The sequence below is a fragment of the Panthera tigris genome, chromosome B2 (assembly GCF_018350195.1).
Source record: "Panthera tigris isolate Pti1 chromosome B2, P.tigris_Pti1_mat1.1, whole genome shotgun sequence".
NCBI classification, from domain to species: domain Eukaryota; kingdom Metazoa; phylum Chordata; class Mammalia; order Carnivora; family Felidae; genus Panthera; species Panthera tigris.
Window position 1 is genome coordinate 41563304 of NC_056664.1, and position 22370 is coordinate 41585673.

Sequence of the window (22370 nt, forward strand, 5' to 3'; positions counted from 1 at the left end):
TTACTACCCTGGGAGGTACAGCACCACAACTCCCATTTCACAGATGAGGAAACCAAGGCTCAGGCAGATGATGTGACTTGTTCAAAGTCTCCAGGCTTGGATGGGTGAACCAAGATTGAGTCCAGCCTGTGTGGCTTTTTCCATTACATGCCATGGGGGTGTAGGGGTGGGGCAGGGTAGCTGGTGGGGGCTTTTCACAGTGAGGATTCACCAAGCCAGTGTCTTTTCAAAAAGGACAGAGGTTCTAGCGTCCCAGGTAGGAGAGGAAGCAGTTCCCTACCTGCTGGGATTGGAGACGTTCCCTGGAACCACATCTCCTCTCCACCACTTGGTACTGTGCCCCAGATTTCACCCATCTTTGAATTAAGCATTGTCCTCTCCAAGGGGAGCCTTTCAAAATACACAGCCCCCTGGAAGATGTGACATTTTATATAAGTGATCTCAGTTGGAGTCTTTGATGGAGCTGTAACAGAGCCTTAAAGCTTAGGGAGTATAACCTCATGCTTTTACCTAGGAGGATCTTGAGGTCCAAAAAGGGACTGACTTGGCCAAGGTCACATGGCATGCAGCAGACTTGACTTCTCCTGGTGCTGTTTCCAGGTCTCTGCATGTCTGTGACAGGCAGACAGGAGACCTCTGGGCACCTGTTGGGGGGTAGGGAGGGGACAAAGCTGGAGAAAACCTCTTTCTGCTTTGTGCCCTGCCCCAGCTGAGTGGCCCTGTGCTTGTCATGGGCTGGTGTCCTCTGCCCTCTTCCTCTCACTCCTGGGCAAACGACAGCAGTGCTAAATGTGCAAGCTGGACCTACCTCTAGTGTCTCCTTGTTTGTTTAAATTCTCTGGCAGAGACATCCTGTCCCAGAGGGCGGGGAAATCAGTGTGGGGCTCACCCCCTGAGGGAGCTGCATTGTCCCTGTGGGCTTTGGCTGGGAATGTTTCTGAAGAAGCCCTAATCCCCTGCCCTACCTAGCCTCAAAGTCTCTATCACCCCCAGAGGAGTACTGGGAGAGCCTTGTGAGCCATCAGAATCCTCCAGACCTCACTTCCCCTGCCTGCTCTTTATCCCTGTCCACTCAGCGGGCCAAACTCTGCTCTTCTATCTACACTCAAGTGTCCCCTCCTCCAGGAAGCCTTCTCCTACTCCCAGCAGTTACAGTGGCCCCCTCAGAGAGTTTTTATTTTCAGTTTACCCTGTGGTTCTTCCAGACAGAAAGCCCCTTCCACATTGTTGTAGCCCCAGGGCCCAGCCAACTCTGCCTTCATAGCACCTTGTGCCTCTCTCTTAGGGCCTCTTTCCTAATCCACTTGCCAGTATAGCTGTGTGGATACCTGTCTGCATACAGCGACTCTCCAAGGCAGGCATTTGCACTCCTGTCTTACAGGCGAGGGGAACCGTGGGTCAGAGAGGCTGAGTAACTTGCCTAAGGTCACTCAGCTAAAGAATGGCAGCCAGGAGTGCCACTTGTGTCCATTTGGATCCAAAGGCCCTGCACTTTCCACTGCCTACTCCGGTGTCCCTGTATCTCCTATAGTCAGCACGGTGTCTGATGCCTGGTCGGCCTTGGGAAAGAGCCACGGTGAGACAAGGCTCCGCTCCCAGGCAGGGCCCAGGTCTCAAGGGAGAGTACAGCTTTATGACCTTAGTGCCCAACTCTTGCCACCACTCTTCCCAGCAGAGGGACCCCCTCCAAGACTGAGCGGGGGTGTATGAACAGGAGCTGCAATGGGCAGGATGGGGGCCAGATTTTGAGGGGTAGCAAAGACTGGGTGTCAGGAAGTGAACATGTCTGGGGCTGGCAGGGAGAAGCAATCCAGGGGCTGTGAAACTGAGGCCTGTAAAGGACAGGCATAGACTTGGCTGATAGGGACGAGGACTGGCGTGGGCCGGCGTGCTCCCCCCGGCCGGTGACCCTGCCCCGCGACTCTGCCCCTTCTCCTGCTTGCTCGCCATCCCTCTTCCCTCCCCCTTTTCAGACTGACTTCTCTGGGGGAGTTACCCTCTTGGGCTTTCTCTGCTCCAATCTCGTTACCAGTCAGCATCCTTGCCTATCATGACCCCACGTCAAACCTCCAGCTCCAGATTGGGGCGCGAAGTTGGGAGAGAAAGGGGCCCTTCTTCCTTGCTTTTGCTTTGTCTTTCCATTGCTTTGTTGCAAAGACATAGTGGTAGAGAAAGACCTAGTGATAGAGAGAGGAGAGGGGTGGGGGGAGAAAGAGACAGAGACAGAGAGATTGACTTACCGACGGAGAGAGGGAATTGAAGGGAACCACTCCAATTCTCTCTCCTTCAATCCAACACGTTGGTATTCCTGCCCTTCCAGTGGATCCGATCGGTGTCCGGTTAGGTGTCTGGGAGTCAGGGGATGGTGTGAGGGAGGAGACCTTTCTTCCATCCCAGCGGAACCACCTGGAGAAATGTTTAGGCAACAGCAAGAATTAGCAACTCTCTCCTCTCCTTCTTTCCTCACTTCGGAGGGGCTCTGTCCCTTCATCCGAGGGTTTGGAGGTTAATCGCCCACACCCACACAGGCAAGAGCTTCCCTGAACATCAGAGTAACAGGACGTTAGGACAAAGTACAACTATTGTGCCTTGGGCCTCATCACTACTTCTTTTGTCTGGGGCCACTGTTGGCTCCTGGCCACCTTTTACGCTCTTCTCTACCCCCACCCCCACCCCTCTCCTCACTTCCCCCTCACCTGGAACACCTTCCCCTTCCTCTTTGGCTCCTTTTGAACTGTTTCAGAGCCATAAGCTGAGACTGCCCTGGTCCTGAGGTGGGGCCCTCTGAGTGGGGCAGAGGATGCCCTTGGAGGGGACCCAGCACGACCTCTGTCTGGGCTGCTCTCTGCTCCGTGCCTCACCCCCCCATGTTGTTAGGTGACCTTGGGTCCTTCTGTGTGCTTGGGATTCTCTGGGGGTTCAGTGTGTCCTGGGACTCCAGCCCTTCAGCGACCTGTGGAGGGAGCATGTTGGGGGGATTAAGTCTGTCAGAGGAGATGGTGCTGGAGAGACACGATGTGGTCTACCGATTGTTGATTTGCATTCCTGATTCTGTGTGCTTCGTCCCCTTTTTTGACGACCCAGGTGTGTCGGGCTCTCAATTCGATGCTCACGTGGGCACTGGCCGGGTATCGTACATCATTACAGTGTATTGTCGGGAAAGCTGGTGACACCGCCCTGGGGGATAGCATCCAGAGTTGACCCTCCTCTGAGTCACCACCAGGCTGTGTCTCTGAAATGAAGGGCGGGGCTGGGAGACCCCTCCCCACCCCAATGAAGCCTGCTCAAAAGCTCCTCAGGTCAGGGTGCAGTTCGGCCCCCTCATTCCCTTGGTTCCCTGGGCCAAGCCCACAGAGGGAATCTCACATAGGTAGCTGAAACACACCTTGCTGAATACCACCAAGGGGGATGTTTGGGTCAGTTTGGGGAGAGCCCTGGGATTATTATGACAATGATACCCACCTCCACCTTGGAACCCCTCCATTCTCCTCTCAAATTCAGGGTCTTTTAGTATGACCCCTTCTTCTGGCCCCTTAGGGGCCAGGGAAGGCTGAGGTGAGAAGGATGCCGTGGAGGGGACCAGGGTGAGCCCCTGCTCGTGCTGCTGGGAGACTCCGTCCTGGGCTCTGCCTGCTCCTTTGTTCTGCAGGGGTGAGGGAGGGGATCTCTGCCAAAGCCCCCACACATCTTGTGCTCTGGCTGCACTAGAGGTGGACCAGGTTGGAAGGAGGATGTTTAAGGGCTTCGCTTCTATCTTCCATACAGCAGCTTGGAGCATGGAGCCTAGGTAAGGAGGGGGGCCCTGAGCCAGCAAATAAACATTTCCTAACTGGAAGGAGACCTCGTCCCTGTGCTGGGGAGCCTGCCAGGTGGTTCAGGCAGGACTGGAGGCATGAATGATGGAAAGGGTAGGATGGGATGGGGGTGGGCAGCCCTTCTGCTCATAGGGGCATCAGGACACCACTCGTGTGGAATTGGGCTACTAAAAAGGTAACCTAGCACCATGTGCTGAGGCAGGGGGTTGGCTGAGTAACCTCCCTGGATCGTTTGGTCAATTTGGGGGATGCCGTCACAGTCCAGTTCTCAGCCCTGGCACTCACAGAGGCTACATCAGCCCTGGACCTGGCACTGATCTGGATTCATAATGAGACTGGTTGGTCCCTCTCTTCCCTCAGGTATCAGAACCCCCTCTTTGTTCCCTGGGGGGAACCTGGGAGCTATTGGGTCAAAGCCCAACCAGGAATTTTTCCAGGCTGGTTCCTATATGCAAGGGTGGGGTGGGGGGCCTCGGGAGCACTCAGGGAAGACCAGGGGAGTTGGGGGAGAAGGGAGCTTTGAAGGAAGGGGGGGACTGGGGGAAAGAGGAGAGAGGCCGCCAGCTGGGAGAAGTAGGCAAGGGACCCTGGGGGTCTAAGGGTACCAAGGAGAAACCCCAATTCTGTTCAGAAGATGAGCTAAGAGCCTGGGCTGGGGCAGATAGAAGGCTTGGCCCCCAGCCTGGTGGGAGCTCCGGGCAGCTGGCCTACAGACGTTCCTTAGCATTGGTGAGTAGGTTTGAATCATCACTTAGGCCCTGGCCTCCATCCGCCCCCACCAGCCCCCTGGCCTCAGTTCCCTGGCAACATCTGGGGTTGGGGGGGAGAGCAGGAACAAGGGCTTCTGTCTGCCCGGCTGCCTCTCCCTTTGGGCTCTGCCAGACTCCACAGTGCATACGTGGGCTCCAACAGGTCCTCTTTCCTCTGGGCCACTGACTAACCCCAGAACCACACGGCTTCCCATTTTCAGCCCCACAAACTTAGTGCCAAATAATTTTCCCCAGGAAAGTCTCCCTGGACACTTCCCAAAGGACCCCAGTCACCCCAGTCTGTTGGCTGTAGCTCACTCTGATGTCAGCAGGCCAGATGAGGTCTCCAGATGGGCACATTGTCCACATGGGTACATCACGTCTCCTGTGCCCAGCATTGGGCTCGCTGCACACGGGTCCATTCGAGTCCCAAACATGCCTCTGTTAGGGAGGTCAGAAACAAGGGGGTCAGGGGTAGTATCCCTCCACCCTCTTTCTGAAGCCCATTCCCTCTTAAGCCAGAGCTGGGGTGTGCAGGCAGTAGTCACTAGGGGGCGCTCGGCCACCACAGGGAAGCTGGTGAACTTGGGAGAGCAGCGTCTGCGTGTGAGTGAGGACGCGTGTGTCAGTGTGAGTGTGTGTGTGTGTGGGGGGGGGGGGCGGGCTGAGAGTGCTGGAGTGGGAAGAAGGCCAGGGGTCACCCCAGGATTCCAATAGATCTGTATGTCCTTCTCCCCACCCGTCCCTATCCGACGCCCTGCCCGCCCCGACGCCCCTCCCTCCAATATTCCCAGCAAAGAAGGAATAGCTCTCGAGCCCTGTCCGCACATAACCTCACTTTCCTGTTCCCTTCCCCCCAATACCACGCGGGCGTGTGTGTGTCTGGGCAAAGGGGGGCGGATGGGTGATTTTCGGGCTGTGAACCTAGGTGGGGGTCGAGCTTCCCCTTTACGGGTAGGGGGGGCAGGCTTTGCTACACGTCCCAGGGGAAGGCCCGAGGGGCACGCGGGGCAGCGGGAGAGGCGCCGAGACTGGGCCTGTCCCCGCCCCCAGGGCGTTCCAAGGGCGGGGTCCAGGCGGGGACAAGCCGGGTCTGATTTTTAAGCGGCCGCTAGTGGTGAGGAGCGCAGAGGCTTGGGGCAGCCGGGCTGCGAGGAGGCCGCGGCGCGGGGGGCGAGTGGAGCCGGCGGCAGCGGCGCTGGGTCGGGAGGCGCAGCGGCGAGGCGGACGAACCGGCGGGGTCACTAGCCAGAGGTCTCCGCACTGGAATTTGATATTCATTTATCCAGGGTTTACCCTCCTCTTTTTTTTCTTAAGCAATTTTAAATATCCACATTTTTTCCCGTTTTAATTTATTTTTGCTTTCCATTCCCCGCTTAAATCGGGCCGACCGTTTGGGGAGATTGCTCCTTTACTTCTCCAAATCACTTCGGATTTTGGAAACCAGCAGAGAGAAGAAAGAGGTAGCAAGAGCTCCAGAGAGAAGTCGAGGAAGAGAGAGAGACGGGGTCAGAGAGCGCGCGCAGGCGAGCGAGCGAGCAACGACAGGGACAGGGGCAAAGTGAGTGACCTGCTTTTGGGGGTGACCGCCAGAGCGCGGCGTGAGCCCTCCCCCTTGGGATCCTGCATCGGACCAGCAGCGCTGACGGACAGACAGACAGACACCGCCCCCCGCCCCAGCGCCCACCTCCTCCCCGGCCGGCGGCCGAGGGTGGACGCGGCGGCGAGCCGCGGGCAAGAGCCGGAGCCCGCGCCTGGAGGCGGGGTGGAGGGGGTCGGGGCTCGCGGCATTGCAGTGAAACTTTTCGTCCAACTTCTGGGTTGTTCTCGCTCCGGAGGAGCCGTGGTCCGCGCCGGGGCAGCCGAGCCGAGCGGAACCGGGAGAAGTGCTAGCCCGGGCCGGGAGGAGCCGCAGTCGGAGGAGGGGGAGGAGGAAGAAGAGAAGGAAGAGGAGAGGGGGCCGCGGTGGCGACTCGGAGCTCGGAAGCCGGGCTCATGGACGGGTGAGGCGGCTGTGTGCGCAGACAGTGCCCCAGCCGCGCGCGCGACCCAGGCCCTGGCCCGGGCCTCGGCTCCGGGAGGAAGAGGAGCCCGCCTAGGCGCCGAGGAGAGCGGGCCGCCCCGCAGCCCGAGCCGGAGAGGGAGCGCTAGCCGCGCCGGCCCCGGCCGGGCCTCCGAAACCATGAACTTTCTGCTCTCTTGGGTGCATTGGAGCCTTGCCTTGCTGCTCTACCTCCACCATGCCAAGGTAAGCGGCCGTGCCCACCAGGCGTCGCGGGCCGCTTCGAGCGCCTCTCCCCGCTGGGGACGTGCGTGCGAGCGCGCGCGTGGGGGCTCCGTACCCCACGAGGGTCCTTGGGCACCGGGCGCGCGGCTACCCCTTCAATCCTCGTACGTGTAGGGGGAGGGGGCGCGCGCTAGGTGGGAGGGCACCAGGATAGAATCTCACCGCCCACGCGGGCCCTGCCCACCCACCAGAGTCACAGCACGTACGATCTGGGCCGACCAGCGGAGGGCGGGAGCCGGAGGAGGAGGCCGAGGGGGCTGGGCTTGCGCTGCCGCCGGCGGCTGAAGTTTGCTCCTGGCCGCTGGTCCCCGACGAACTGGAAGTCCGGGCAGCGGGGGCGGGAGCTGGATCCCAACGGGCAGGGGGGTGCCCAGACCTTGGACCGAGGGAGGGCTGAGAGCGTGGAGGGGGCAGGGCGCGGGCGAGAGAGGGGGCTTGCTGTCACTGCAGCTCGATCTCTTCGGCCCTCGCCACGAGTTTGAGAAAAGTTTCGGGGTGGATTGCCGAGGGGACCCCCGGTCTCCGCCGGGCCACCTGCGCCAAGGCACCCCCGCCCGTCCCCGCTCGCGTCCCGCTCGGTGCCCGCCCTCCCCCGCCCGGCCGGGCGCGCGCGGCGCGGAGCCGATTACATCAGCCCGGGCCTGGCCGGCCGCGTGTTCCCGGAGCCTCGGCGGCCCGAGCGGGGAGCCCCGGGCGGCGAGCGGCGCCCCTCCCCCGCCGGCCCTCCACGGGAAGGTGACCTCTCGAGGTATCCCTAGCCAGAGGATCTGGAGAACCCCCCCCCCCCCACCGTCCCCAGCCCCTAGCCCTCTCCTGTGCTAGGAGGAAATTTCTTGACACCCCTTCCCCATTTCTTCCCTAAAGTGGAGAGAAGCCCCTGCCACCTTTCTACTTTTCACTACCCTCTGATGAGAAGACCCGTGTAACCCGCCTCTGACCCCAGAGGCCAGGGAAAAGACGATCACTGTCAGAGGTCGGGGTGCAAGGGCCCACCCTGGTGCTTTGTCAGACTACCTAAAGTCCGGACTCGGTGACAGTCTGCTTTGCTCCCCTCCCCCACACTTCCGAGCTGTGCCTTTAGCTTTTATGGGGATGGGCTAAGAGAGGAATTAAATAGTGTCATTATTCCAGTTTACTTTACACTTTTTGGAAAAATGGCTTAAATTTTGCTGTGATATGGATAGTGTGGGACCAGCTTTCCCCGCACCTTTGGAAGGAGCTCCTGCCAGCCTTGCAAACACACTTTGTCCTGGTGAAATGGGGGGTGTTGGAGCAGGAGCAGGTGGTTTTTTGGAACTCCAAACTTGCCCACCCAACTTGCTTCTCAGAGTCACCTAAGGGGTCCTTTTATGCTCTTCTCTTGTACCTTCTCTCAGCCAGAGTCCCCTTGGAGAGAGGCAGAAGGAAGGAAATGGGCTGGGGTCCTTGCTGCCACTCTGAGTTCCTCAGACCCTGGCACAAAGGCCTTGGCTCCAGGCCTCCAAGGGGGGGGGGGAGGGGGAGGAATGGCAGCCTGGCCACACTGTGACCTTCAGAGGCCCCCAGAGAAGGGCACCTGGCCTCTCCCTGCCTAGAGCCACCCCTCCCAGTGCCCCCTGGCCTTGGAAGGGGTTAAGAAGTTTCTGTCCCCTTTCCTCATTGGGGCCCAAGAGGAGCGGAGGACATAGAACATTGGCAGAAGGAAACCAGAGGGTATCGTTGGGATGGGTGAGAAGCAAAGTGGAGACTCCAGGGGGTCCCTGAGGGAGAGCTGCAATGGAAGTCTATCCAGCTGGGATCCTGGAAACTGTTACCTGACCTTGGCCCTAGGGACAAGGCTGGGGGATCTGGGGTGCCCTGGGGATGTGTGGGAAGGAGACAGACAGTCAGACAGACAGTGAGACTCTGTCAGGGGGGTCTGCAGTTCTGTGGGCTGGAGTACAGTTCTGCTGCTGGGGATCTGCCCCCAAAGAAGGGCAAGTGAGGTGGCCAGCTGGTGAGAACCAAAGGCCTCCTTGAAGGGCTGGGAGAAGCCTTTGCCTGCTCCTAGCTGTCAGGTCCACATGGTTGGGCTTGTTGACCTTCACAGCTTGTGGGGAGGGGAGGAATGATCTTGTGGGGGTGGGGAGGGATGGGGAGGATAGGGGAAGCCTCAGGCCTAGGAGGTGTAGGGGGCCCCCTAGGGGCTGGGCAGTGCTAAGGCATAGAAGGCTTTCCTGCTTGCCTTTGAGGAGAGTGCACAGCCAGGTGAGAGGGGCTTGGGACCCCCTCAGTCTGGGAGGGAGAAGAAACCAGAGAGTGAGGTGGGAGTGTGAGGCTTGGGGCTCTGGAGATACATTCAGGCTCTGGGGAGATTTGTGTGCTGGGAGAAATGGGCTCTCCCCTCCTCCAGGGTTTCCTCCCTGGTTTTACCATCTAGACAACCTGTGGGTTTGCTGAATATACCTGAGGATATCTGCTGAATGTTCCCGAGGAAGGAGGAGTTTGGATGGGGGAGGGTGGTTGGCGCCCTTCGTTCCTCTGCACCCCCCCTCCCTCCCCAGCACCAGCTCACCCTGGTATTTGTCATGTCAGCAAGAGAAGGTCACCATGTTGTTTTTCTCGCCCCCAGTCTTTCCTTCCTGCCTCAGTCCAAATTTGTCCTCCTATTTGACCTTAATACTTACCATGGCTTTGGACCAGGGAGTCAGGGGTCTGAGAAAATTAACTTAACTCAGCAATGGACCGTTGTGGCCAGGGGTGCGTGTGGGCGGGGGATGGGGAGTGGGGGGGGAGTTGGGAGGGAGGTAATGTGGGGAAGGGGCGGGGACCTGGACAGCACAGCATTCTGGTGTTTTTCTCCTGTATTTTTAGTTTCCTACCCCCCAATATCTGCTTAGTTTCTTTCTTCCTTCAGAATTAGAGCAGTGCAGGGGTGGAGGGCATGCTCTGTGCTGTGGGGAGTCCTGCAGGTGCCTTGTTCCACTCAGCAGCCTTGGAGAAGCCAGAGGCTGCTGCCTGGGCAGGTGGCTGGGCCTTTGCATCCTGCTCATGCCCATGTCTTGCTCTTTGTTTTGTCCTCAGTGGTCCCAGGCTGCACCCATGGCAGATGGAGAGCACAAACCCCACGAAGGTGAGTCCCCCTGGCTCTTGGGTGGGGTACCTGTCTCCCCAGGGGATGGGTGGGGAGGACCAATTCCTTTCTTTCAGGGCTATGGGGGCAGGAAGGGGTGCAGGGATGGGGATCAAGAAAGGAAGAGGGGAGTACCATGAGAGTAACCCTTTGTTCTGGAGGACTCTCTTTCCTAGTCAGGCCTCTGCTACAAATAGGATGTGTTGCCTTTTCCTTCTGCTCTTTCCAGTAAAATTTTACTTGGAGAGGCAGCTGTGAACACAGACCAGGAAGGCAGTGTTCAAAGATCCCCGGTGTCAAGGGAGGTGTCCCTTGTCCTACCTGCCCTCAGGGGAGGATGGGTATTCTCTGTCACATCCAACCCAGCTGCATCACACCTGTGGGGCCTCTGTGGAGGGGGCTGTGACCCTTGCTGTCCAGTGAACTAGCTGTGCGTGAGCTGGAGGTGCAGGGGGGCCCCACCTCGTGGGACCTCTCCCCACAGTCTGCATTCCTTAGCGGGTGGAGAGAAGGCCCTACAATCTCCTCTGCCCTCTGGGTGGGATAGGTTTAGGTGCTGTGAACTTCCCTCCTGGGCCAGCAGAGGGCTGGCTGTAGCTCCCAGGTGCCCCGCCCCCTGCCCAACTAGAGTCCGCCTGCCTTTTGTTCCTCTGTGGTTTGGAGCAGGGACCCTCCCATTTCTCCAGGGAAGCCCTGGCTCTCCCCCAACACTGAATGCGGCCTCTGCTTCAGCCTGGGGGAGGAATGCCTGATACCACTCCCCCAGCTCCCCACCCCTGAGGAGAGAAGGCCCTGGGGTCTTCCTTGGGGCTCGTTTTCTGACCCAAATCCAGCGTGGCCCAGGGTAGTGGCCAGGGGCGGTGTTTGCACTCCCTGGGCCGGTGGTGATGCCCAGCCGGTTCTGCCTCCTTCCCTCAGGAGCTCTTTCCTTGGCCCGGGGCCTGGCTTCCCAGCCACTCCACAGCTTGTGCCACTCACAGCTCCTGGCTCCCAGTGTGTGCCTACCCGCCATCGGTCTCTCGGTGGTCTCTGTGGTCTGGGAGAGGCAAGCAAATGGTCTTTGTTTGCTTGGGGAAAAGATTGTCTTCAAGAAATAAGGAAAAGCAAGACAGCTTGATGTTGGAGTAGACGTATGTCTATGGCCTGTGCAGAAGTGGGACGGTTTTCCTTAGAGGCAGTGGCTGGGGTGTGAAGGGTTTGGGTGAGGTTCTCCCCTCTACCTTCCTCCGCCGCACGGCCCTTAGGGATTCCAGGGAGCTTTTCCAAGGAATTCCTCGCCTGTGTCTTTTTAGCTTCAGCAACCCACGGCCACGGCCCAGGCCAGACCTTTCTGCTTTCCTGTCTTGGGTGGGGCCCCAAACCTGGCCACCTGTGTCCCCAGCCATAACACAGTGTCAGGTCAAGAATTCTTCAGTCATCTTCGATATAGACTTGGATTAGAAAAGGGCTTCTTCAGATCCCTGGGCTTCATTCTTTTTGAAGGTGCTTTGCCTTAACCCCTCTGAGGGTGGAGGAGAGAATTCTATGCCTGTTGTCTGCATAGGGGAAGTAGATCTCAGGCAAGGCCAGGGACTATCCTGCTGTTGTCACAACTGTGGCTTTCCCCTCAGCTCCCAAATTTCAACCCACCTATTGTGTATATGCCCCCCAACCCTGCTCCCCGGGGCTCATCTTCCTTTACCCTCTGGAGGGAGGAGGAGGCTCAGCTTGTTTCTGGGAGAGGCAGGCTAGGGGGTGGCCCTTCACATGCCTTGGTGAGGTTCCAGACTGTTACCTGGGCTGAGAAAGAATGCTTATTCACAGGGCTGGAAAGGGAAAACAAAACCCCACATTTCAGCCTCGCTCTCAGTGTCTTTAAACATGCCCCCTCCCAACCCATTTACACAGATGTGCAGTCTGAGGCCCAGAGAGGGAGGAAGGAACTGGCCCAAGGTTACACCAAGTCATGGCCTGAGCTTGGACTACTTCATGGCCTGGGTGCTGCTCCTTCTTCCTGTGCAGGGGAAATACATTTCAGGGACAGGATTACTGTGTGGGGGTTGTGTGTGTGTGTGTGTGTGTGTGTGTCAGAGAGAAAGGGAGAGAGGGAGAGTGGCAGTCTGGGCCACAATTTGGAGTCCTCAGTCCAGGTCCTGATTGCATCTATTCTCAAGGACCCCGCCCCTGTGGCCTAGAATTACCCCTTCATGCTCCAGTGCACCCCAGGCTCCACGGCCGGCCTGGGAAGCTGTCTTTACCCTGCTCTCCCTCCAGATCAGCTTCTAGAAACGCTCCGTGGCTGCAATGGCAGCACCGTTTTTTCCATGATGCAAGCAGTTTGCCCTCTTGGGCGGGGTTATCGGTGGCTGGCAGGGCCTGCATAGTGTGCCCACCCACTGCCACCTGCTGATTCCCGGCCGGCCCAGGCCCTGTGCTGATGCTTACCGCTTTCCCACCCTGCGTCTGGGGAGGGGTCTGGCAGGTGGCACAGCGCCCCCTGCGGTGCTTCCCGTCTGTTTTCACACGATGTCGCTTGCCTTGGGAAGGCTTCCATGGCAGAACTGATTTGAACTCTAACACTTAGTGAAATGTGGCCTTGGGGCGAGTTACTCAGCCTCTCTGAACCTCCAGTTCCCTCTTGGTAAAATGGGCCTCCTACTGGAACCTGATGGTGTCGTGCGGGGAGAATTGTTGGCCATGAAAACTATGGGCTACTGCACACCTTGCTCAGCATATAATAAGTGCTCATTAATTGGCTGTTGGGGTGGAGGGTGGTGTGGCAGAGGTTGTAGGAAAACGGGGAGTAGGTTTGCCAAGCTGGCTGTTGCTCCTTTCACGGGCAACTTAGATCACCCCTCAGCAAGTAAACTCGTGCTCGAACTATGTCCTGGCATCGAGGCTGACCCAAGAATGCGCTCGGCTGTCATGGCGAGGCAGCGGGATCACATGTGGCAGGTTATCTCTGGCAGAACCTGACAGCCTGGTGTGATCTTTGGAATAAAACCAGGCCTTCATCAGTGCTGATGGTGGAAAGCTTAGGGAAGGATGCCAACCACAGCCGGAGGGACTTAGGTTAGAGTTTTGGAAGGACCGGCCCGAAAGTGGGTACCTCTCACAGGAACTCTGAGGGGCGGCCTTCCCAAGCTGGGCGGAGTTAGGAGCCGGCCATCTCTCGTGTGACCTGCTGGGCTCACGTGTCACCCCATCCCACGCAGTGGTGAAGTTCATGGATGTCTACCAGCGCAGCTACTGCCGTCCCATTGAGACCCTGGTGGACATCTTCCAGGAGTACCCTGATGAGATCGAGTATATCTTCAAGCCATCCTGCGTGCCCCTGATGCGATGCGGGGGCTGTTGCAATGACGAGGGCTTGGAGTGTGTGCCCACGGAGGAGTTCAACATCACCATGCAGGTAGGTGGGCATCGGCAGGGAGTGGGGGTGGGAGGGGGGCGGTTAGACTTGGGGAACAGGTGGTCCCAGGCCCTTTGCTGGGCAGCTCTTGAGAGGAGGAGCCAGACTTGACTTGCTCCGCTCCTGCCCCTGAGTCCGTCGCAGGGATGTGTGGGGGAGTCTTGCTTTCTTTGGAGAAAAAGATGCCTACATTCCCCAGTCCCACAGGGGCTGACGCCTGTGACAGGAGGCCTTCTCTTCCTCTCTTGGAGGAAGAGGGCCCTTCCTCTTTGGGGGCTCTATCTGGGAAGCTGGATGAGCCTGGTCCATGGAGAGTTTTAAAAGCCAGCTGTGTGGTGCTTCGCAGCGACAGGGCACATCTCAGCTTGAACAGGGTGGGAGGGAGCTCTGAGACCCCAGGGAGGGTGGCTCTTGGGTAGCTACCAGGGATGAGGGTAAAGCCTAGAGGAAATAAAAGGAGGGGAGGGATTGGGACCGGTGAGAACCCAGGACCTGAATTCCCAGCCTGGCCAACCCGTGCAGCCATGTCTGCCCTCAAGAAGAACAGGGGCTCCTTGAGATCAGCAGGGTTGGGGACGTTGGGGTGGGCCTGGGGCTCTTTCTGGCGGAGCCCCTGGTCCCTCCTACCTCTGCCCCCCACCCCTGCTCTGTAGAACCCCTGGGTGCTGAGTGGCAAGAGCCATGGGGTGTCCCATCTGGGTATGGCTGGCTGGGTCACTAACCTCTGTGATCTGCTTCCTTTCCCTCTAGATTATGCGGATCAAACCTCATCAAGGCCAGCACATAGGGGAGATGAGCTTCCTACAGCATAGCAAATGTGAATGCAGGTGAGGATGGGGTCACGGGCTCATTCGTTCAGCATGTGGCGGCAGGGTTGAGCACATGCCACGTGTTGGCCCATGTCCACCTTCCCACTGTGGCATCTTGGGCGACTTTAATTTTACCTCACTGTGCCTCAGTGTCTACATCTGGAAACGGGCATAATAACGCTAGGTACCCCATAGCATCGTTAGAAGGATTAAATGCGTTAGTTTGCGTCAAGAGATTAAAACTGCGTTGATATGTCACAGTAGTATGTGACTCTTCTTGTTGGTCTCATCACCATCTCAACCCTTCTCTGTTTTGTTCTTCTCTTTTTCTCTGCCCGCTGCAGACCAAAGAAAGATAGAGCGAAAGAAAAGTAAGTAGCCATGACTTTAGCTTCTCTCCCTCTCCTTGGCCCGTTATCTTGGTTTGGGGTTCTTGGCTTCCTCTGTCGGGCGGGGGGCGGTGGGGGGGGGTGGTTCTGATGGCTTCACTGGGTCAGGGAGTTGGTCTCATGAGGACTTGTGGTGGTAGTAGTGGGATTGAGCAGACTCGAAGATTATGTCTCTAGAATTAGGGACAAAACCCAGCCTGGAGCCTGGAGCTTCCTTTGGAAGAGACAATGCATTCCAGGTCTCCGGGTCATTCCTGGCCGGGACTTGAAGTTTTGGTGTGTCAGGGGGCAGTGTGGACACTGGCTCCCTGGCTTGCTCTAGTCTCCCATCACCCACCGCAGGGAGAGGGAGTAGGTGACAGAGAGACATTTTGTGTGCCAGGGGAAACGGCCTCTTACGGCGGCTGCTGTGGTGGCGCAGTTGGACTTGGGTCCGGCTGAGATGTTTCCTTGGTGATGCCCTCCTGTAGCAGTGAGGCAGGCCAGAGACACTCAGCCCTCCTGGCCAGGGAGAAGTGAGTTGAATGTTGGTCATTTTCTGAGGCTTCCAGTTGCTCAGTGTGGAGGGTTGGGTCAGGATGGAGCAGGGGGCATAGTCTGGGGGCAGTGAGGCTTCAAAACTGGGTGAGCAACTGGCAAGGGGGCAGGCCTGCAGGGAAAGAGAATGAGAGAGAGCACCTGTGCCCTTCCCTCCCCCACCTCACCATCCCGTCTGCCCCCAAAGCTCTAGGGACATAGAAACTCCTAGGCCCCAGCCCCTTACCTCTTCCCTAAGTCCCCAACTTCCAGAATTGCTGTGGCTACCAGAGCAGTGGTTTGGGAGAGCAGGCTCAGAGAGAGAGAGCGAGAGAGAGTGAGTTTGTGTGTGTGTGTAGACCTTCCCCTTTCCCAGTGCTTTCTCCTAGAGGGAATAGTCTGGCCCTTCTTCTCAGTGCCTTCCCCTCATTTCTTCCCCATGTGGCAGACATTCTGGGCATCCTCTGGCCTGGCAGGTGTGGAGAGTGCTGGTTCCCTTGAGGGGGACAGGCTTCAGCCTGCCCCCCTTGCCGGTTTCCCAAATGCCTGCTTTGCCCACAGGGAGAGTGGGGGGCTCGCCTGGGCTCGGAAGAGAGTCTGGTGAGATGGTGTAGCAGGCTTTGACAGGCTGGGGAGAGAACTCCCTGCCAAGTAACGCCCAGGCTCCTCCTCCCATGCCTCCCTAACTCCCACCCCACCCTACCGCCTGCCTGGGGCTCTGAGGGCACCCGTCCCCGCCTCTCGGCCCAGGGTATGGCTGGGCAGGCTGGCGCCTTTCATGTGCCGCCCTTGGTCTTGTGCCAGCTCCCAATGTAGCTCCCCCCCCCGCCCCGGCCCCACGCTGGGATTTGCAGAGGCGGGGCCCCTGGAGGGACCCCTTTACTGTTGCACTGGGAAATGAAGGCAGGTGCCTGAAGCACAGCCTGCCACCCCCCACCCCTGCTCCCATCACATCAAGTCTCTGCCCTCCCCAAATTCTGGCCTACCTTTTACAGTCCCCGACCTTCAGGGTCACACTTGCACAGGGTTCTGGACAAAGATCCTGCCCAGGGGGCTTTGTCCCCTGCCAGGAGGTGCCAGGAGCATGCAGGCCTTTGGGTCCTGTGCCCTCCACCCAGCCTCTGCTTCCCATCCAAGCATTGACGGAGGCTGGGTTGGCCACCCTAGGGTGGCCAAAATGAGAAGAAGGAGCCATTGAGTGTCTGCTACCCCAGCCTGTGCATGTGTGTTTGTGCGCAAGCTCTTTCCTGGAGTCCCCTAGCCTCCTGATGCCTCGTTCCGGGAAGTGTGCCCTCCTCACTGCTTCTTTTCCTCTCCCCTTCCCCCTCGCTCTCTCTTTGTCTGTCTCTGTTTTTTTATTTTCCAGAAAATCAGTTCGAGGAAAGGGAAAGGGGCAAAAAAGAAAGCGCAAGAAATCCCGGTATAAATCCTGGAGCGTGTACGTGGTGCCTCCGCTGTCTCATTGCCTGGAGCCTCCCTGGCCCCCAATCAAAGTCCCGCCTGCAGGACCCCCTAACCCTGCCCCTGCCTTCCTCTCCCGGCTTTCCTCCTCCTCTCCCCCCAGTGTCTCTCTCTCACTCTCGCTCCACTAATTGGCACCAGTGGCTAGACCTGGTGGTGGTGTTGCTGGTCCGGGGTCGGGGTGGGCAGGTGGGCAGAGCGGGCCTGGAGGATTCAAGGAGGGGACACCGGCTTGGCTGGGCACCACCTTTCTCTCACCCACTGGGCACTGGTGGCGGGCCCACGTTGGCATGGGTGCCAGGCACTGGTGCCTGCTCACCCAACTGGTTTCCACTGCTCCAGGCTTCTGCACTTGTCTGGAAGCTGAGGGTGGTGGGGAGGGCAGACGTGGCACGAGGAAGGGGCGCGAATGACGTGAGGCAGTGTATTGTCATCTGAGGGTGGGATCAGGCACCATATGGCAGCCCCTTCTCGTGGATTCGGGGCCTCTGGAGGGGAGCCCCCTATTCTGGTCGAACCCACGGCACCCACAGAAACCTCCCCGTCGGTTTGGAGGCTCTTCCTCTGGGTCGGAGGCTGTGGTGGGCCCTTTGGTCACCAGTGGCCTGGCCGTGGGCACTGCCTCCGGGCTTGGCCTGCCGACATATCCCACTTTGGCCCACCTTTGGTGGAGGGGCCTGGGTGTGAATCCTTGCACGGGGAGAAGGCGGCTCAGATTGCTGTCGCCAGCAGGTGGAGAGTCAATGTGTGCTCCTTCTGGGGTGGTGGCTGTTGGGGGCCCTGTGGCTCAAGACTTGTACTTGTCCCCAGGGGACAGCAGTCCCCTTATGGTGGCCCTCTCCTTGCACTCTCTGCCCATCTATGTCTGCCTCTTCCTGCAGGCAGGCTTCCTAGCCAGTGCTGCCTCTTTCCGCCGCTCTCTCTGTCTTCTGCTGCAGCACTTGGATCCTTCCAGGGCATGGAAGGGTATGGGGGCCAACAAGCTGGGTGGGGGCGTAGCTGCAGACTGTTAGGGGGTGTTGCATGGTTTTTTTTTTTTTTTTCTCTCTCTCTCTCTGCTGATGCTCTAGCTTAGATGTCTTTCCTTTTGCCTTTTTGCAGTCCCTGTGGGCCTTGCTCAGAGCGGAGAAAGCATTTGTTTGTACAAGATCCGCAGACGTGTAAATGTTCCTGCAAAAACACAGACTCGCGTTGCAAGGCGAGGCAGCTTGAGTTAAACGAACGTACTTGCAGGTTGGTTCCCAGAGGGGGAGCGAGTCAGAGAGGGGCTTCACACAGAGACCGGGAGAGAGAGGAAGAGAGAGAGAGTGCGCACGGGCGCATCTGAGAGGGGCCAGCTGCTTGCTCGGCTTCTAGCTGCCTGCCTGGTGACTGACCTCTGCCTTCTCTGCTCGCAAGGCCCCTGTGGTGGGCAGCAGGTGCTGGCCTGGCCTGGAAGGGCCTGTTCAGAGGTGGCCCTGGTTGCCTGAGGGGGCAGGCTGCTGTGGCTTAATGTGATGGTGTGGACGCAGGCTGAGTGTTGTGTCCTGTGGTCCTGAGGTGTCCTGTGGTGGCTGTTGGTCCTGATGTCGTTAGTACTACCTTTGCCGCTAGTATCGAGGGCCCTTCCTGGTGTGGGGGACGCTGCCGTCTACCAAGCGCAAACACTCTCGGGGGCCTTGCCACCACCCTCTGGAGTCCGCACCGCTGGGCATCTCATCCCCTCGGTGTCTCTCATAGGGGCAGGTCTGAGTCCCTCCTAGACTGGGGTCCCAGAGGGCACAGGCTCTGGCTGTTGGTTTAGGGTGGTTAAGATATTTAACATTTGGGGACACTAGATACCTTTAATACTCCAGTAGTCATGGTGACAGCCTCAAACAACCCACATATTTCCAGATGCCCCCAGGATGGGGTGGGGGTGGGACGTGCCCACTTTCCTTTTTTTTTTTTTTTTTATGTTTTTTTATTTATTTCTGAGAAAGAGAGAGTGCAAGCGGGGGAGGGGCAGAGAGAGAGAGGGAGACGCAGAAACGGAAGCAGGCTCCAGGCTCCGAGCTGTCAGCACAGAGCCCGAGGCAGGGCTCGAACTCGTGAGCCATGAGATCATGACCTGAGCCAAAGTTGGACGCTTTAACCGACTGAGCCACCCAGGCGCCCTGGCGTGCCCACTTTCCTGACATTAGATTGTGAACTCCTCACAGCAGGGCCTGGCTTTTATTCACCTGTGTAACCCTCCAGGCCTCTGTACCACTGTCCTTTGACCACAGTGAGGACCTAGAAAGTGGCAAGTGTGCAAGTGAATGTATGACTGAGTTCAGGCGGGAAGGTCAGGAGCAAAGAGCCCTGACAGTTTGGCTGGCAATCTTGATGCCTTGAATGGAGCTTATACCAGTCCGGCCTGGGCACAAAGGCTGGGAGCCCTCTGGGCAGTGTAAACTTCACCTAGTGGGGGGCTTATGGGGACTCCTGGGCAGGGTCAGGGTACCCCCAGCTAGTCTAGATGTTCCATTATCAAAGTTCTTAGAATGTGCTGGCCTCCCCCACCCCCATGTTCGTGTGGCTTGTGGATGTTCTGGGGGCGCTGGAGATGAGGCCCTGGGGTGTTTGTGCAGACTTCTGTCTGTCTTGGTAGCATGTGAAGACAGGAAGTGTATATGAGTGCTGGGCTTGGGCTCTGCCCACCTCCAGGGTCTGATGAGGGGTCTTCACATGCCCCAGGGGCCTCAGGGTAGATAAGGGACTTGTCATTTTAGGATTTCTGTGGTGATGATTCTGCAGAGAGATGTCTGGGATGGGGTGTCTGAAGTGACCTGGGGGCTGACAGAAGTCACCCCAACCTCTAGAGCCCTCCCCTGTAAGGGGGAGCTTCAGTACCCCAAATTGGAGGCTTAGGATCCTCATTCCCAGGCTCTCAGAAGGGCAGGGCAAGTTGTGATCTCTCATAGTAGAGAAGGTAAAAGATAATCAGCCCAGGAGCCAGGGGCATGACGAGAAAGTTCTTGGCGTCCCCTCTGCTTAGACAGGAGCTTTCACAGTTGATGATTGTCTCTCCCCCACCATCAATTACACAGCATATGGGAAAGGAGGGGCACCCCGGTACCTGAGGCCTGCTGCTGCCAACATGCTCAAGAGAGATGGGGCCTGTAGCCGGAGCCTGGAGGGGAGGGCGTGGTGATGGGAGATGTGTCCCTCCCTGCCTCTCTGGCTCCCGCTCCCGTGGGAGCCTCACTTTCCTGGGGGCAGCCCCACCCCTTGCTTGGGGTCCTCTCCCCACTCTGTTGTCCAAACCAGCCCCATAGAGGCAGAGCTGAAACCCCTCTTTCTGTGGGGACTCTTTGTTGACTAACTCGGTCCAACTTTGGTCACCACTAGCTCTGAAATGTCAAGTAGGGACTGTTCTTTAGTTCGTGCTCATTTGTTGCCTGTGATGAAATGTCCCCTCGTCCTTGTCTTGTCTCGACTAGACTGTAAGCTCTGGAGGGCAGATGGGAGTCTGGACATAGCTACTGCTCCAGCGGGGCCTCCGTGGGCAGGGGCTGGCTCTCCCCTCACGCTGGGCTCCTCCGGGCAGAACGATGCTTTCACCTTCCTCTCTGCTGCAGGGACTCGGGCTCCCAGGAAGGGGAGGCTGCCTGCCTCACCGCCGCATCCCCTCGCCTGGCCCTAACCCCCGGCCTCTGTTTCCCATCTCCCGCAGATGTGACAAGCCCAGGCGGTGAGCCGGGCTGGAAGAAGGAGCCTCCCTCAGGGTTTCGGGAACCAGACCTCTCACCAGGAAAGACTGATACAGAACGACTGACACAGACCACGCCGCCGCCACGACCACCACCACACCGCCATCATCGTCAACAGAACAATCCTTAATCCAGAAACCTGAAATGAAGGAAGAGGAGACTCTGCGCAGAGCACTTTGGGTCCGGAGGGCAAGACTCCGGCAGAAGCATTCCCGGGCAGGTGACCAAGCACGGTCCCTCTTGGAATTGGATCGCCATTTTATTTTTCTTGCTGCTAAATCACCAAGCCCGGAAGATTAGAGAGTTTTATTTCTGGGATTCCTGTAGACACACCCACCCACATACATACATTTATATATATATATATTATATATATAAAAATAAATATATATATTTTATATATATATAAAATATATATATTCTTTTTTTAAATTAACATTGCTAATGTTATTGGTGTCTTCACTGGATGTATTTGACTGCTGTGGACTTGAGTTGGGAGGAGAATGTCCCCACCCAGATCCCAACAGGGAAGAGGATGGGAGGAGAGACTCTGGCATGATCTTTTGGTCCCTTTCGGGAAGGCCAGGGTCCCCTCCCCTGCCCAGAAGCGTGCATGGCCAGGGCATGGGGGCAAATTTGGCCTGCTTTTGGGAACGCCGACAAACCCAGCCCTGGCCCTAAGCCTCTACCCCGAGTCACATGGACAGACGACAGGTACAGGGACGAGGACGCTGGCTCTGACCAGGAGTTTGGGGAGCCTCAGGACACTGCTGTACTTTGGGGGTCCTCTCCACATGCTGCACGGGCATCTTGCCCCCAGGGGCACTGCCTGCAAGATTCAGGAGACTGGGCAGCCTTCACCTCGTCTTCACTTGCTCCTGAGATGCCCAGGAGGCTGCTGACAGATGTCTTGGCGAAGAGAAGAGAGACATTGATGGAGGAAGGGCCGCCTGGTGACAGCTTGTCCTCCAAGGGAAGGGCCTCCTGCCTTGGCCTTCTCCCAGCTCCCCTTCCCGGGTGCAGCCCAGGAGGGCCTGATGTCCTCAGACCATTGAAACCACTAGTTCTGTCCCCCCCCAGGAGACCTGGCTGTGTGTGTGTGAGTGGTTAACCTTCCTCTGTCCCCAGACCCGACCCTTCCCGCGGCACAGAGAGACAGGGCAGGATCCACGTGCCCACCGTGGAGGCAGAGAAAAGAGAAAGTGTTTTATATATGATACTTATTTAATACCCCTTTTTAATTAGAAATTAAAACAGTTAATTTAATTAAAGAGTAGGGTTTTTTTCAGTATTCTTGGTTAATATTTAATTTCGACTATTTATGAGATGTATCTCTTCTTGCTCTCTCTTGCACTCTTATTTGTACTGGTCTTTGTGTATAAAATTCATGTTTCCAATCTCTCGTTCCCTGATCGGTGACAGTCACTAGCTTGTCCTGAACAGATATTTAATTTTGCTAACACTCAGCTCTGCCCTCCCCTTTTCCCTGGTTCCCCACCACACATTCCTTTGAAATAAGGTTTCAATATACATCTACATACTATATATATATTTGGCAACTTGCGTTTTTGTGTATATATATATATATATATATATATGTTTATGTATATATGTGATTCTGATAAAATAGACATGGCTATTCTGTTTTTTATATGTAAAAACAAAACAAGAAAAAATAGAGAATTCTACATACTAAATCTCTCTCCTTTTTTAATTTTAATATTTGTTATCATTTATTTATTGGTGCTACTGTTTATCCGTAATAATTGTGGGAAAAAGATATTAACATCACATCTTTGTCTCTAGTACAGTTTTTCGAGATATTCCGTAGTACATATTTATTTTTAAACAACAACAAAGAAATACAGATATATCTTAAAAAAAGCATTTTGTATTAAAGAATTTAATTCTGATCTCAAAGCTCCTCCTGGTTTCTCCTTCTCCATTGGGTCCTTGTTCTGGACTCCCTCCTGCCCCCTTTCCCTCCTCCCTTGGGGAAAGTGCCATTTTGTCTTAGGTCTGGGAAAAGGGTCCCAGGTAGTTAGGCGATGGCGTGGCCCATCTTGTTGTGCTGGGGGCCAGGGTGCTTCCATTCTGGCTGAGCTGGTCCTGGGGGACCCCGTTCACCCTCTGCCATGATGTGGGGGAT

General features: G+C 57.0%; 1 protein-coding gene across 1 annotated transcript; it reads left to right on the forward strand.

The window, feature by feature from the left end:
- Positions 1 to 5915: 5915 nt before the first annotated feature.
- On the forward strand, positions 5916 to 22141 carry VEGFA (vascular endothelial growth factor A; the record flags this gene model as incomplete). The annotated part of the gene is made up of 8 exons (XM_042987598.1): positions 5916 to 6812; positions 9894 to 9942; positions 13137 to 13333; positions 14084 to 14160; positions 14487 to 14513; positions 16414 to 16485; positions 17610 to 17741; positions 20185 to 22141. Coding segments are annotated over 8 exons (1473 nt in total), but the record flags the coding sequence as incomplete, so codon positions are not given.
- Between the last annotated feature and the right edge of the window lie 229 nt (positions 22142 to 22370).